General features: G+C 30.1%; 2 protein-coding genes across 3 annotated transcripts in view; one reads left to right on the top strand and one right to left on the bottom strand.

The window, feature by feature from the left end:
* The window catches only part of Flo2 (flotillin-2), a 77,290-nt gene that overhangs the window by 46,393 nt on the left and 15,933 nt on the right, over window positions 1-14,964 (top strand). The gene's annotated exons all lie outside the window — the stretch shown is intronic.
* On the bottom strand, window positions 2,090-9,404 carry LOC114943116 (glucose dehydrogenase [FAD, quinone]-like). The gene is made up of 4 exons (XM_029318691.2): window positions 8,880-9,404; window positions 6,426-6,653; window positions 5,371-5,684; window positions 2,090-4,966 (listed from the first exon to the last, which is right to left on the bottom strand). The coding sequence occupies exons 2-4, from the start codon at window positions 6,567-6,569 to the stop codon at window positions 3,556-3,558; spliced, it is 1,869 nt and encodes a 622-aa protein (XP_029174524.2). The 5' UTR covers window positions 6,570-6,653; window positions 8,880-9,404; the 3' UTR covers window positions 2,090-3,555.

The raw sequence follows: 14,964 nt of genomic DNA, 5'->3' as shown, positions 1-14,964 counted from the left end.
ACGATCATTTTTCAAGGTCACATCAAGGTCAACTTTCTGTTTTTGAATAAAAATTACTGTACTGTAGTTAATACAGTATTAACTTTAGAGAAAAAAATATTCTAACAAAATATATGTTTTTAGAAATATTAAAAAGAGGTGTTTATAATAATTCAACCACGTGTATTAATTACGATCATTTTTCAAGGTCACGTGAAGGTCAACCTTCTGTTTTTGAATAAAAAATATTTTTTGTAATTTTAATAATAATAAGCACACGAATTTATGTGTGTCTTAAGATTTTTCTATGCAAAATAGTGCAATCTTTTGGATTCTTATATAAAAAACTTATTATTCAAAAACAGAAGATTGACTTTTATATGATCTTGAAAAACAATTATTCAAATTCAAGGTCACCAACCTCCCCCCCCAAATTATATATATTTTATCTGAAACCTACATAAGTTCTCAACTTTCAAGATTATGTAAAATATGACATCTTATGTATAATGAAGATTAACATTTTAGTGACATTTTTAATTGTTAAAATTCTTAAACTATTGAACTTAGATCATACATGTCTTAGGAATTTTACACAAAATTGTACGATTTTTTCGAATCTACTATAAAAAACACTTCTTTCTATTTAAAAGAAACAATGTTGCTTTAAGACCTTGAACAATTTTTGTCTCTTTAAAAATATAAATTTTATTTGAATATTTTTTGTCTTCTAAACTTGGTTTTTGAGATATTTAACTGAATTGTTTAAACTGAGACACCCAGTATATATTTGCTAGAGAAGCAACAATAACGGTGATAATAATAATTACAGCGGTTCTTAAATGAAAAAGAAACATTGCGACTTTGTAACGAGTCTTTATAATATATATAGAGCAATAATAGTCTTTTTTGTTATGTAAACCAGACAGAGCAAGCTATCGATTAAGCTACCTATTAAAAATTTAATCGAAGCAATTATTATTATTTTCTTCTCTTAGAAAATATTAATTATTATAAATGCCCGAGTATTAAAATAGATGGAACATTACATTAAAACAGAAATATTTTAAAATCAATATTGTTAAAGCAGCCAACTTTTTAAAATTAATTTAACGGGGCATAGTAAATCAATTTTTCATTTATGGCGATATTTAGAAAAAATAGTATACCTATTTTAAATAAATTTTGTTTATTGAAACATCTAATTATCTAATTTATGACATCTTTATTTTTTTCTTTTCTTATTATAGTTATTACATATTTATACATATATTTTTTATATGGAGGGGGATATTATAATGTTCTCAATCTCCTTTTTCCCTAAAATTTAATCTTCTGGCCAAGCGTTTGAAAACCTAATTCGAGTCTTCAGCAACAAATTAGCATCTAATTTTAAGATAGATTAGATTTATTTAGTGCTAGTGGGGAGAGATTAACGAAAATAAGACGGAAATGAAATCGATATGAATGCACGCAATGGCATGCTGACATTGCTATATTTGTTGGATGCATCAACAAATAAGAAAGCGAGGAAGTAGAAAATAAGAAAACGTGCATTTCATTAGCGTAATTTTTGACACGAGATACAATGTTATAAAAAATTGCTCGTCTGCTTACGACTTGAAAATCAGTACGATTTTGTTGTATGATTTTACCTTCCGATGAAGATCTGATGAAGAAAAATCGTTATACACTTTTAATAATAAATATTATTTTTTTTTTTGTTATTTTTGATAAAATCAATTAATTCGCAAATTATTAATTATTGGTACAAAAATTGATAAATTAAAATGTTATATGAAAATCTAAACTATTATACGGATATATAACAAATGATTTTACATAGGATGTTTGTAAGACACATTGTATATGTATGTGGGATATATAATTAATAAACTGTAATGAGTTTAATAAAATAAATTATATTTTTCATATTATTACAAGAGGAATGGCACTGTCCTCTATAATGTTATTGTAATTTCTATTATTAATTTAATGACTTTGACATATCTTAAATATATATTAATTTATTACAGAATTATATTAATTTATATTACATATTTATATTAATATATTACAGAATATATTATATCTTCTATTAAGAAAAAAAGGGAAAAAGGAAGGAAGAGGAAGAGAGAGTTAATCACTTATTATTTATAAATGTGAATATATCTTACAAGAGGAGAAATTTTTCACAAATCTTACTTTCATAATCTTATATAATCAATTTGATGTTTTGTAGGTATTAAATAGGATATTGATCTTTCTTATGAATGCATGTACCTTTGGAGTGTCACGTACATTTGAAATATTATAATAACAAGTCTTTACGCACGCACGCGCATAATAAGAGAGTCAAGGAAGGGAAGATCTATTAGATTTATATAAATAACAAGAGTTAAACGGAAGGAAACTTATGATAATATAAAAAAAAACAATAGACTAATCTTAAAAATCTCTGGTATTAGCATTATATAAGAAAAGAAAAGAATAAGAATTTAATAGTACATGTTTCCGCGCACGAGAATTTTGATTATATTTTAAAAAAGTATAAAAAAGTACAAAATTAAATATCTAATCTCTTAAGGCTCCTGAGTTCTCACTGTGACATCAGAGGCGAAAAAGCACACGCTAAAAATTCTTGTATTTTTAGATAAAAAGATATTTTTTCGATGAAACATTCATTACCTTCACATGGCTTTAACTCACTTTTAAAATAGTCCAAAAACTATTTTTTTCTTCATAATCAATCAATAGCTATAAAATAGTCAGCTGTAATATGAGATCAAGGGAAAAATAATATTCCGGAGTATTTTATGATAAAATGTGCTAAAACCTTCTAAAGTTGTGTTTCATCAAAATATCTTCTTATTTGACAATGGCATGCAAGAATTTACAGCATGTACCGGGGGTCCCATAGGAAATTGTTGAAACTAATCAGCTATCATTTTTTTAATGCACGCAGTTATTGAGAACACAAAAATTATGTTGAAAAGAGGAAAGTCTACAGTTCTTAATGGATATAAATAAAATGTTTGTATACCAGTTCATTTTATTGAAAAAAGTGCTAATAATCACATATGTAAATTAATGATAAATAGTTTCAGAGTGCGCACCATTTGAATTTGTACAAAATTCTGTTTTTTTACGAAAACTCATAAAAACTTTTTCTAAGATGTCATTTTTAATGTTATTGACGATCCTGTTAATAGCTGCTATTAAATCTGGTACTGTGGAAAATATTTATCATTAGTTTATGTGATTATTAGCACTTTTCATTACTTTTTATCAATAAAATAAACTAGTACACATTTTATTTATATCCATTAAAAACTTTCCTCTTTCCATCTTCACTCAATTTTTGTTTTCTCAATAACTGCATGACATTAAAAAATGAGCTGATTAGTTTCAGTAATTTCTTATGGGACACCCTGTGTATGATAGTCAAGCTTAAAAAAAAATACTCTAATATCAAAGATACCTATAACGAATTTGCAGTTGTATCTTAAATTTTGTCGATAAAACAGGACTAAAACTCAAAGACGTTTAGGATCCCCTCAAATATCTACTAATCCGTCATCTTTTGACATTTCGTTTCCTCTTCACCCGCCAGTCCTCCTTAATAATATCACTGGCCTTTTCGCCGATCATGATCGTCGGCGCATTCGGATTACCGCTGACGATGACCGGCATTATGGAGGCATCGACTACCCTAAGTCCTTTAACACCATAAACCCTCAATCGAGGATCCACGACGGCCGTAGGATCGCTCCGTGGTCCCATTTTGCAAGTTCCCGTTGGATGATAAATCGTAAAAGTGAAGTGTCGCACGGCACACTCCCAATATTCGTAAGTGTCGAACGCAAAGTTCTGGCAACCCGGCATGCGAACGGTGTGAGGCCTCGAACCGAATCGTTGGAACGCCTTGGTGTCGGACACCTGCATCGCCAGCCTAATTCCTTCCACAAGAACATCCATATCCTCTTTATGCGTGAAGTAGTTGGGATTAATTTCCGGTTGGACCAGAGGGTTTCTATTCTTCAACCTGATCCATCCTGTGCTTTTGGGCCGCAACAGGAGCGGTAGAATCGACCAGGTTTCAGCTTCGAGCAAAGGTTTGTACAGGGTATCGTACACCCGGTCCTTCAGACCGGTGATCTTTTTAATTTGCTCGCCGTCGGAGTTGACGGAACTTGGAGCGAAGTGGAACTGCACATCCGGATAGTCGCCGGATTTGTTGGCGTATTTGGTGTTGAGAAAAGCTAAACCCTCGATTCCCGGTGTAGTCATAGGTCCTCGCTCGTTCACAATGTATTCGAACATCACCGAAAAGGTCTGAAAGCGCTGCCTCATCAAAGTGATCTGCTTGTTCACGAGAAAGGTGAGCCCGCCGAGGCCCACGTGGTCCTGAAGATTGTCCCCGACCCGTAGATTGGACAGCACCGGTATGCCGAAGTCGGCCAAGTGTTCACCGGGACCGATTCCAGATAGCATAAGCAACTGGGGCGAATTAATCGCGCCAGCGGATAAGATAATTTCCCGTCTGCATTTCACGATTCCTTGTTTACCGTCACGGAGGTATTCCACGCCTATTGCTCTCTTCTTATCGTTGAAGAGTAGCCTTAGAACCTGAGTGTGCATCGCTATATGCAGATTCAACCGATTTTTCACCGGTCGTAGGAAAGCCTTCGCCGTCGAGCATCGACTGCCGCGTCGAATCGTTGCTTGGGTCAGCATGAAGCCGGTTTGATTGGATCCATTTATATCACGGTTCTCGTAGCCCATTTCTTGGCCGGCTTGCAAGAAAGCGATCGCCAAAGGACTCTTCCAGGGTGGTTCTTGCACGGTCAGGTAGCCTCCTGTCTTGTGATAAGGTGTTCTCGCCAAGTATGGATTTCGATTATCCTCGGATTTGAGGAAATAAGGAAGCACTTCCTCGTAACTCCAGCCATCATTACCTAATCGAGCCCAATTATCGTAATCGTGTCTGAAATAAGATCTCCAATTATTGTTTGATCATTTTGACTTGATGCAAAGGAGGGTCATTTGATAAGTAAAAAGACAAACGGTTTTAGTTCAAGAAATACTTAAATAATAATTACAATACTATCAGAACTATAAGTTTGCACCCTTATTATTAACGTAAAACAGCTGTTTGGTTATTATTTAATTATAAATGATTTCTATCACTCATTCAACAATGACAAGTTCTCTCAAAAAGTGTACTTTTGAATTGTTCAGTGATTTCTGGCTTTCAAGGGTGCAAAATAGGTGAAGTTGCTAGATTTATTGAACACAAACTGTATTAAAACAACAGCCATTTGTCTGTACACTTATTGAACGACTATCATATTTGACAAACGTGATAACAATGAAAATAGGTGTACTTACCGATTACCACGAACATAAATCATAGCATTAAGAACGCTGCTGCCTCCCAGAACCTTGCCACGTGGCCAATTACACTTGTTGTCGTTCATAGCGAGGCAATAAGAGGATGTGGTAGACGGTGAGGCTTGATACTTCCAATCGAATTTTGTGAGCTGAGTATATCCGGCAAGCAAAGGAATATCCGAAATTTCGTTCTCGTCATCGCCAGCTTCTAAGAGCAACACCGTCCAATTAGCTATCTCCGACAATCTTGAGGCAACCACGGCACCTGCGCTTCCACCTCCGATCACTATGAAGTCGTACATTCGCAGCAACTGAAATAGCATAGCAAATTCGTTGTAGATATCTTCGATATTAGAGTATTTTTTTAGCTTGACTATCATATACAGGATGTCTCATAGGAAATTGCTGAAACTAATCAACTGTCATTTTTTAATGCATGCACAAAAAACAAAAATTGTATTGGAAAGAGGAAAGTCTGCAGTTTTTAATGGATATAAATAAAATATTTGTATACCAGTTTATTTTATTGATAAAAGTAATGAAAAAAGTTAAATATTTTTGACAGTGCCAGATTTAATAGCAGCTATTAACAGGATCGTCAATAACATTAAAAATGACATGTTAGAAAACATTTTTACGAGATTTCGTAAAAGAACAGATTTGTACAAATTCAAATGGTGCGCACTTTGAAAATATTTATCATTAGTTTACATATGTAATTATTAGCACTTTTTTCAATAAAATAAACTGGTATATAAACATTTTATTTATATCCATTAAAAATTGCAGACTCTTTTCAACACAATTTTTGTTTTCTCAATAACTGCGTACAAAAAAAAGCAGCTGATTAGTTTCAGCAATTTCTTATGGGACATCCTGTATGATACATTATAGAAGTGTCTACATTTCTTTCAGATATTTAAAAACTATTTCTCTTTATTTCAAAAGAGATGGGTCATCTCAGACACTTTGCATAAGATGTTTAAAAAGTTCTATATTTATTTCTTCTCTTTTTTTTTTTGTATAATATTTTTTTTTTATTTTCTTCATACCTCTTGTGCATTTTGCGGATGCGATTCTGGATCCAGGGTGTTGTAGTTGTAAACAGTGAGACCGATTGCCAAAAGCGGAATCAAACTTAATCCAAAAACGGAAGTTGTGCCGAACAAATTAGTTAATATTGTTGCCATTTCCATTTAATTCCACCGCCAAACATCAGTATCCAAATGCATGTCATCCGAGAATTATTCTTTCATGCATTAGTGGAACAAATGAGTCTTCTGAAAACAAATTATTAATTAACTTTATTTAATAAAAATAAATTTAAAGTGTAAGACAGGCGATACGAGCCAAATCGCGGATGACATTGCGTTATCCCAACGAAACTAAAATTTTTTCCGTTAGAATTAAATACCTGTGCATAAGGCATCAAATTTTACTGCGATTTGGTTCTTATTGCCTGTCTTACACTTTAAATTTATATTTATATTACAGAGCCTTGTTAAACTCTTAATTTATTTAATAATTAATTAAAAATGAAATCTTTATTTGTTTTTAATAACATATGTAAAGTGTTTTTTCACTTATTTTTTATCATAGCGTGCCTTTATTTTAAAAAAATGTATATATATAAAACAAAAATATTTTATCTAAATCGTCGAATTATTAAAGTCACATTAAAGTTGACTTAGTTTTTTAAAATAGAAATTCTTAATTTTTATTACATATTCTTGTAACTGACATCAACACATTTTGAAAAGACATTACTATACAAAAGTCCTATTCCAGTTTTTCAGGCATTTTTTAGTTACAAGCATTTAAAATTCCTTAGAAATGTTACTTGATTAAATATAAGTGCCATTGCTCTTCATGCTTGAGTGCGTGATTAAATGAATGCTTTTAGAAAGTCAACCTATGATTTCTATTACGTAAGTTATCTCTTACACTGAGAAATAAATTTTATTTAAAAGAGAATACAATAATTTTATTCAAACAAAATGATATCTTTGCAAACACACAATATAGTTATTTGTATAACGAGAAAATTTATAATGATATAGTTTCTTATATATACTGCTTCTGGAAAAAAAAATATATTGTGTGAAGTCCATTATTGTGATAATAAATGAATAATAAACGAATATAAATGATTTTTACATACAATTCTTATTGTGAGGACTTAAAGGAAAGATTTATTCTTTAAACAAATCATACATACAAATCAGCAACGCTTCTGAAAAATGCAATCTGATTAATTGTTATGTTAATTAATGTTAATTTTATGTTTTTAATTTAAAATAGAATATTACTGAAGCGTTATGAACAAAATAATGAAAGAAAATAATGTAAAAGAAACACAGTTGTCTTTCAAAAAAATGTACGTAATTTGTAACTAAAACAGCTATATTTTATATTTTATATTTTTTGAAATATTTAGCTATTTACATATATGTTAAATATTTCTTATTATAATATTTTTGTATTCTAATATTTTTTAGATTAATTAGAAGAATCAATTTGCGTTAAAAAAGGTACGTGATTAAATGCTTAAAAAATTATCAATTTCGCTGATGAACATTTTTCGATGAACATTTTTAAATATGAAAATTCCATATAGTATATTTGCAGCAAAAAAAACGGTTTTAAAAAAGTTGTTTTAAAATAAGATAAAAGAACTGGATATGGATCATTTATTGTATATATTACGTAATTTTGCTTTTTTCTTAAATAATCCGAAATATAATTACGAAATTTTTGATTCCTTATTTAATTTTTAGTAATTTTTAGTAATTTGTTACTTAGACACGGTTTTTACTGTGCGTATTTATATAAAAATATATAAAAGTAAAGTCTTTTTGTAAATAGTGTGATTAATGTTATTAAGTTAAAACATAATATGATCAATTATACTATGTTTATATTATATATACAAAAAAATTATATTTATATAATTTTTTATATCATTTTTCTATAAGATAAATATTTTTTTGATTCTTGATTTTTCTGTGTTGATATAGAATATAAAAATGCATAATTCCTATTTACTTAAAAGGTTTATTAAAAGTTTTATTAAATGATATTTTATAAAAATACTAAATTATAAAAAAAATATAAATATTATATAAATAATTTATTTATGAACATAATTGTCCCTTAAGAAAATAATATAAAAAAATATAATAAAATAATATTTTTGTTACAATATATAAATGTAGGATAATCACTATATTTTTTAACATTTTTTATGTAATTAATTTTTGATATAAAAATGAGATTGACGTATACAAAGATCTAGATAATTAACTAATTTAGAATTAATTGCATATAAGGAATATTACTACATGTACATATGTAACATTTTATTTTATTTTTTCTTATATGGATTATGTCATTTTATATCACACTGTTAATATTTTTAATATACATATGCATAACACAGATTTCAAGTTTGCAAAAGTAATAACTAAAATTATGTTAGCATCTACAATTTTTATGCGTATTCCTACCTTCTTGCTCTGTAACAATAATATACATAACTCAAAAAAATCTAGTTACAACTTCATATGACATCTTCACGTCGCTCGAATCCGTCAGGTGGCACATTAGCAGATTTCGTCATCATCGTCATCACCGCAAGAATATCTTTGCGTTAATTATCATGGTCGTTAGCAGCGTGTCAATTGGTCACTCGCGTACATTTCTGCGCTGTGATTTCTCAATATTGTATATCCTATTAATTTCTCCTGGTTTGTCGTCCTTATTGGTGTCTGCGCGGACTTACACTTTCTCGTGGCATCAAGAGCACTTTCCCGATATTTATGATCATCTTACGCACTCGAGTCATCATCATCTTTTTCAATTATACTCTACATGCGATAATGCATATCCGATACCGTCGATAATGCATATCGAGCTTCTAAAATAAATTTCGTCAAAGGTGCACACGAATTGTTAAAAATGATATGATAAAACCGGCAAAATGGTCGTAAGCGAAATGAGACTAGCACTGGTAAGAACAAGACTGCGGCGTGCTGGTGAATGTGAAGGCAGAGTGAAAACCAGTTGGGCCTCTAGTAGTAGTATATATCCTTTCAATGCCAACGTCGTATGAATATTTATTCACTCCGTAAAGTTCGTTGCTCCAAATCTGTTTCTTTAAGACCGCAAACTATTCTTTACTATTTATTTATTTAATCATTATTTAGTGCGTTTTCTTTTCGACTTTGTTTTTCAAGGTATGTAGTTATTTTTTATAGAATATTATAATCATTTTTTATACACAATTTTATTTTGTGTACAAAGAAGGTAATATTTATCATTAACAATATTGGATTTTTTTTCTTTAGCATTTATTTATTAAATTAGTTTTTAATGGTTTTTTTAAATATGTAGTTATTTTATTTTATGTACATTTTTATATACATAAAATTTTATTTTAATAAGCAAAGAGGAGATGATACTATACAATTGAAAAAGATATGTATATATTTTTATAATCTATAAACATTTAATAGTATAATAAAATAAAAGTTTTTTTTTAAATAGATGCACTTTTTTGTATTAAACAAATATATATTTTTTGCATTCCTTAATAAGAAAGAAAGAAAAGAGAAAAAAGCGTGGAAAATTTTACATTTTTATATTGTTTAAAATTTTATTTATTTATTAAATCATTCTTTAGTGTTTTTTGTGTTAGTTTTAAATATATGTAGTTATTTTATTTTATATAGAATATAATTTTTCTATACAAAATTATATTTTATAGGTAAATGAGAGAATGTAATATTTATAATTGACAATATATATTTTCTTCTTTAGTATTTATTTATTAAATTAATCTTTAGTTTTTTAGTAATCTTTAGTAATCTTTTTGTTATTTTTAAAGATATGTAATTCTTTTATTTTGTATGATATATTAGAATAAATTTTTTTATACAAAAATTTTATTTTAGTAAAATATTTTAATAAAGAGAAGATAATATGTAATTGTAAATATATATTTTTATAATCTATAAACACATGTAATAGTATAATAAAATAAAAGTTTTTTTATGGGTGCATTTTTTTGTTATTAGACAAATTTTATATTTTTTTAAATTTTTGCTTAATTTACTAATTTAAAATATTTACTAATTTCAAATTATTATCAAATAATGTACTTTATTTAAAATATCAATAGCATGAAATCTCTCAGAATCTCATGTTGTTGATAAAATCTTATATAAAGCGAACAGGTGTGTGATAATAAGACATTTATTTTCCAAATAGACGTGTTCCTGCTTGCTGGTGGCGAGTATAGTATAATTAAATATCAAACGTTATTTTGTATGAGAAAATAAAGTGTAAGTAAGAGCTCCGACATTATTGATATGTGATTTTGCAATGAATAAAGATTAATGAATAAAGAGATCTAGAGATCTAGAGATCTATCGCACGCAACGCATCATTTTTTTCTTTCTTTCTCGTGAATCACGCTGAAAGACTCTTTCCTTTTTATGTGTGATAACGTGTCAACGTCTTTCTCTTTGCTTTCATGGGCACACATAAGCAGAAAGCTACACATATACGCGAGTTATTCGCGCACTTTCTCTCTTCTACGATGTTTGCCTACTCAACAAGCGGCCGCATCAATTGTATAAAGAAATGTTGCTTTAATGTACGTTTTACTACTTCACTCTTAATTATTTATCTTATAAAAACGCTGATAGATCAGAAAATTGCGATAAATTACGAGAATAAATATTATGCACATTATAAAATCTAATTATTTCATTATTATGTCTTAAAAGTATTGAAATGTATGTGTTATTAGGTATTAAAAGTATCACAATTTTGATATTTTTATTTATAAAATGTAATTGTATATTTTAATTGAATATTTATGTATTTATATATATTTTAATATAATTATATGAAAAAAATTAATATATTATATTAATTTATTAATAAATTAATATAATTAATATAATTAATATAATTAATATTTAGAACAGAATATCTTTTTGCAGATTTTTTATGCAATTTCTACAAATATAAAATGTAGTAAAATAAAATATAAATAAAGAGTTTAACTAGGCTCTGTAATATATAAATATAAATTTAACATATATAAGATAGGCAATAAGAGCCAAATCGCGGATGACAGTGCGTTATTCTAAACGAAACTAAATTTTTTCGTTAGAATTAAATACCTGTGCACAAGGCACCAAATTTTTACTTGGACACGGCCAAGATATAAAATTGGAATAATCTCTACAAGAGATTTTTAATTCCATGTATCCCCTATTCCCCCTAAAGAAATAAAGTGCGAGAGAAAAATATAGATCCGAAAGTCGCAGAATCGGGAATCGAACCCGAGACCTTTCGCTTGCCGGGCGACTGCTCTTCCAACTGAGCTATTCAGATCCTTTTGATTCTATACTTTTCTCTGTTATATATATTAATGTTGGTAAATAAACGCCTTTAAGCCAGCGTGTATAAATTAAGAGTTTAACTAGGCTCTGTAATATATAAATATAAATTTAACATATATAAGATAGGCAATAAGAGCCAAATCGCGGATGACAGTGCGTTATTCTAAACGAAACTAAATTTTTTCGTTAGAATTAAATACCTGTGCACAAGGCACCAAATTTTTACTTGGACACGGCCAAGATATATAATTGGAATAACCTCTACAAGAGATTTTTAATTCCATGTATCCCCTATTCCCCCTAAAGAAATAAAGTGCGAGAGAAAAATATAGATCCGAAAGTCGCAGAATCGGGAATCGAACCCGAGACCTTTCGCTTGCCGGGCGACTGCTCTTCCAACTGAGCTATTCAGATCCTTTCGATTCTATACTTTTCTCTGTTATATATATTAATGTTGGTAAATAAACGCCTTTAAGCCAGCGTGTATAAATTAAGAGTTTAACTAGGCTCTGTAATATATAAATATAAATTTAACATATATAAGATAGGCAATAAGAGCCAAATCGCGGATGACAGTGCGTTATTCTAAACGAAACTAAATTTTTTCGTTAGAATTAAATACCTGTGCACAAGGCACCAAATTTTTACTTGGACACGGCCAAGATATAAAATTGGAATAATCTCTACAAGAGATTTTTAATTCCATGTATCCCCTATTCCCCCTAAAGAAATAAAGTGCGAGAGAAAAATATAGATCCGAAAGTCGCAGAATCGGGAATCGAACCCGAGACCTTTCGCTTGCCGGGCGACTGCTCTTCCAACTGAGCTATTCAGATCCTTTCGATTCTATACTTTTCTCTGTTATATATATTAATGTTGGTAAATAAACGCCTTTAAGCCAGCGTGTATAAATTAAGAGTTTAACTAGGCTCTGTAATATATAAATATAAATTTAACATATATAAGATAGGCAATAAGAGCCAAATCGCGGATGACAGTGCGTTATTCTAAACGAAACTAAATTTTTTCGTTAGAATTAAATACCTGTGCACAAGGCACCAAATTTTTACTTGGACACGGCCAAGATATAAAATTGGAATAATCTCTACAAGAGATTTTTAATTCCATGTATCCCCTATTCCCCCTAAAGAAATAAAGTGCGAGAGAAAAATATAGATCCGAAAGTCGCAGAATCGGGAATCGAACCCGAGACCTTTCGCTTGCCGGGCGACTGCTCTTCCAACTGAGCTATTCAGATCCTTTCGATTCTATACTTTTCTCTGTTATATATATTAATGTTGGTAAATAAACGCCTTTAAGCCAGCGTGTATAAATTAAGAGTTTAACTAGGCTCTGTAATATATAAATATAAATTTAACATATATAAGATAGGCAATAAGAGCCAAATCGCGGATGACAGTGCGTTATTCTAAACGAAACTAAATTTTTTCGTTAGAATTAAATACCTGTGCACAAGGCACCAAATTTTTACTTGGACACGGCCAAGATATAAAATTGGAATAATCTCTACAAGAGATTTTTAATTCCATGTATCCCCTATTCCCCCTAAAGAAATAAAGTGCGAGAGAAAAATATAGATCCGAAAGTCGCAGAATCGGGAATCGAACCCGAGACCTTTCGCTTGCCGGGCGACTGCTCTTCCAACTGAGCTATTCAGATCCTTTCGATTCTATACTTTTCTCTGTTATATATATTAATGTTGGTAAATAAACGCCTTTAAGCCAGCGTGTATAAATTAAGAGTTTAACTAGGCTCTGTAATATATAAATATAAATTTAACATATATAAGATAGGCAATAAGAGCCAAATCGCGGATGACAGTGCGTTATTCTAAACGAAACTAAATTTTTTCGTTAGAATTAAATATCTTGGCCGTGTCCAAGTAAAAATTTGGTGCCTTGTGCACAGGTATTTAATTCTAACGAAAAAATTTAGTTTCGTTTAGAATAACGCACTGTCATCCGCGATTTGGCTCTTATTGCCTATCTTATATATGTTAAATTTATATTTATATATTACAGAGCCTAGTTAAACTCTTAATTTATACACGCTGGCTTAAAGGCGTTTATTTACCAACATTAATATATATAACAGAGAAAAGTATAGAATCGAAAGGATCTGAATAGCTCAGTTGGAAGAGCAGTCGCCCGGCAAGCGAAAGGTCTCGGGTTCGATTCCCGATTCTGCGACTTTCGGATCTATATTTTTCTCTCGCACTTTATTTCTTTAGGGGGAATAGGGGATACATGGAATTAAAAATCTCTTGTAGAGATTATTCCAATTTTATATCTTGGCCGTGTCCAAGTAAAAATTTGGTGCCTTGTGCACAGGTATTTAATTCTAACGAAAAAATTTAGTTTCGTTTAGAATAACGCACTGTCATCCGCGATTTGGCTCTTATTGCCTATCTTATATATGTTAAATTTATATTTATATATTACAGAGCCTAGTTAAACTCTTAATTTATACACGCTGGCTTAAAGGCGTTTATTTACCAACATTAATATATATAACAGAGAAAAGTATAGAATCGAAAGGATCTGAATAGCTCAGTTGGAAGAGCAGTCGCCCGGCAAGCGAAAGGTCTCGGGTTCGATTCCCGATTCTGCGACTTTCGGATCTATATTTTTCTCTCGCACTTTATTTCTTTAGGGGGAATAGGGGATACATGGAATTAAAAATCTCTTGTAGAGATTATTCCAATTTTATATCTTGGCCGTGTCCAAGTAAAAATTTGGTGCCTTGTGCACAGGTATTTAATTCTAACGAAAAAATTTAGTTTCGTTTAGAATAACGCACTGTCATCCGCGATTTGGCTCTTATTGCTTATCTTATATATGTTAAATTTATATTTATATATTACAGAGCCTAGTTAAACTCTTAATTTATACACGCTGGCTTAAAGGCGTTTATTTACCAACATTAATATATATAACAGAGAAAAGTATAGAATCGAAAGGATCTGAATAGCTCAGTTGGAAGAGCAGTCGCCCGGCAAGCGAAAGGTCTCGGGTTCGATTCCCGATTCTGCGACTTTCGGATCTATATTTTTCTCTCGCACTTTATTTCTTTAGGGGGAATAGGGGATACATGGAATTAAAAATCTCTTGTAGAGATTATTCCAATTTTATATCTTGGCCGTGTCCAAGTAAAAATT

Source organism: Nylanderia fulva, unplaced genomic scaffold (assembly GCF_048542155.1).
Source record: "Nylanderia fulva isolate GAGA-0341 unplaced genomic scaffold, ASM4854215v1 Scaffold93, whole genome shotgun sequence".
NCBI lineage: Eukaryota > Metazoa > Arthropoda > Insecta > Hymenoptera > Formicidae > Nylanderia > Nylanderia fulva.
Note: the sequence above shows the minus strand (reverse complement) of the source record. Positions and strands in the feature narration are given on the sequence as shown.

Bases quoted from the DNA above. Each gene is read 5' to 3' on its own strand.
- LOC114943116 (XM_029318691.2), bottom strand. From the start codon at position 6,569: ATGGAAATGGCAACAATATTAACTAATTTGTTCGGCACAACTTCCGTT. The intron at 5,685-6,425 runs GTATGAAGAAAA...ATGCTATTTCAG, and splicing joins ATCCGCAAAATGCACAAGAG to TTGCTGCGAATGTACGACTT. The intron at 4,967-5,370 runs GTAAGTACACCT...ATCTTATTTCAG, and splicing joins ATTTATGTTCGTGGTAATCG to ACACGATTACGATAATTGGG.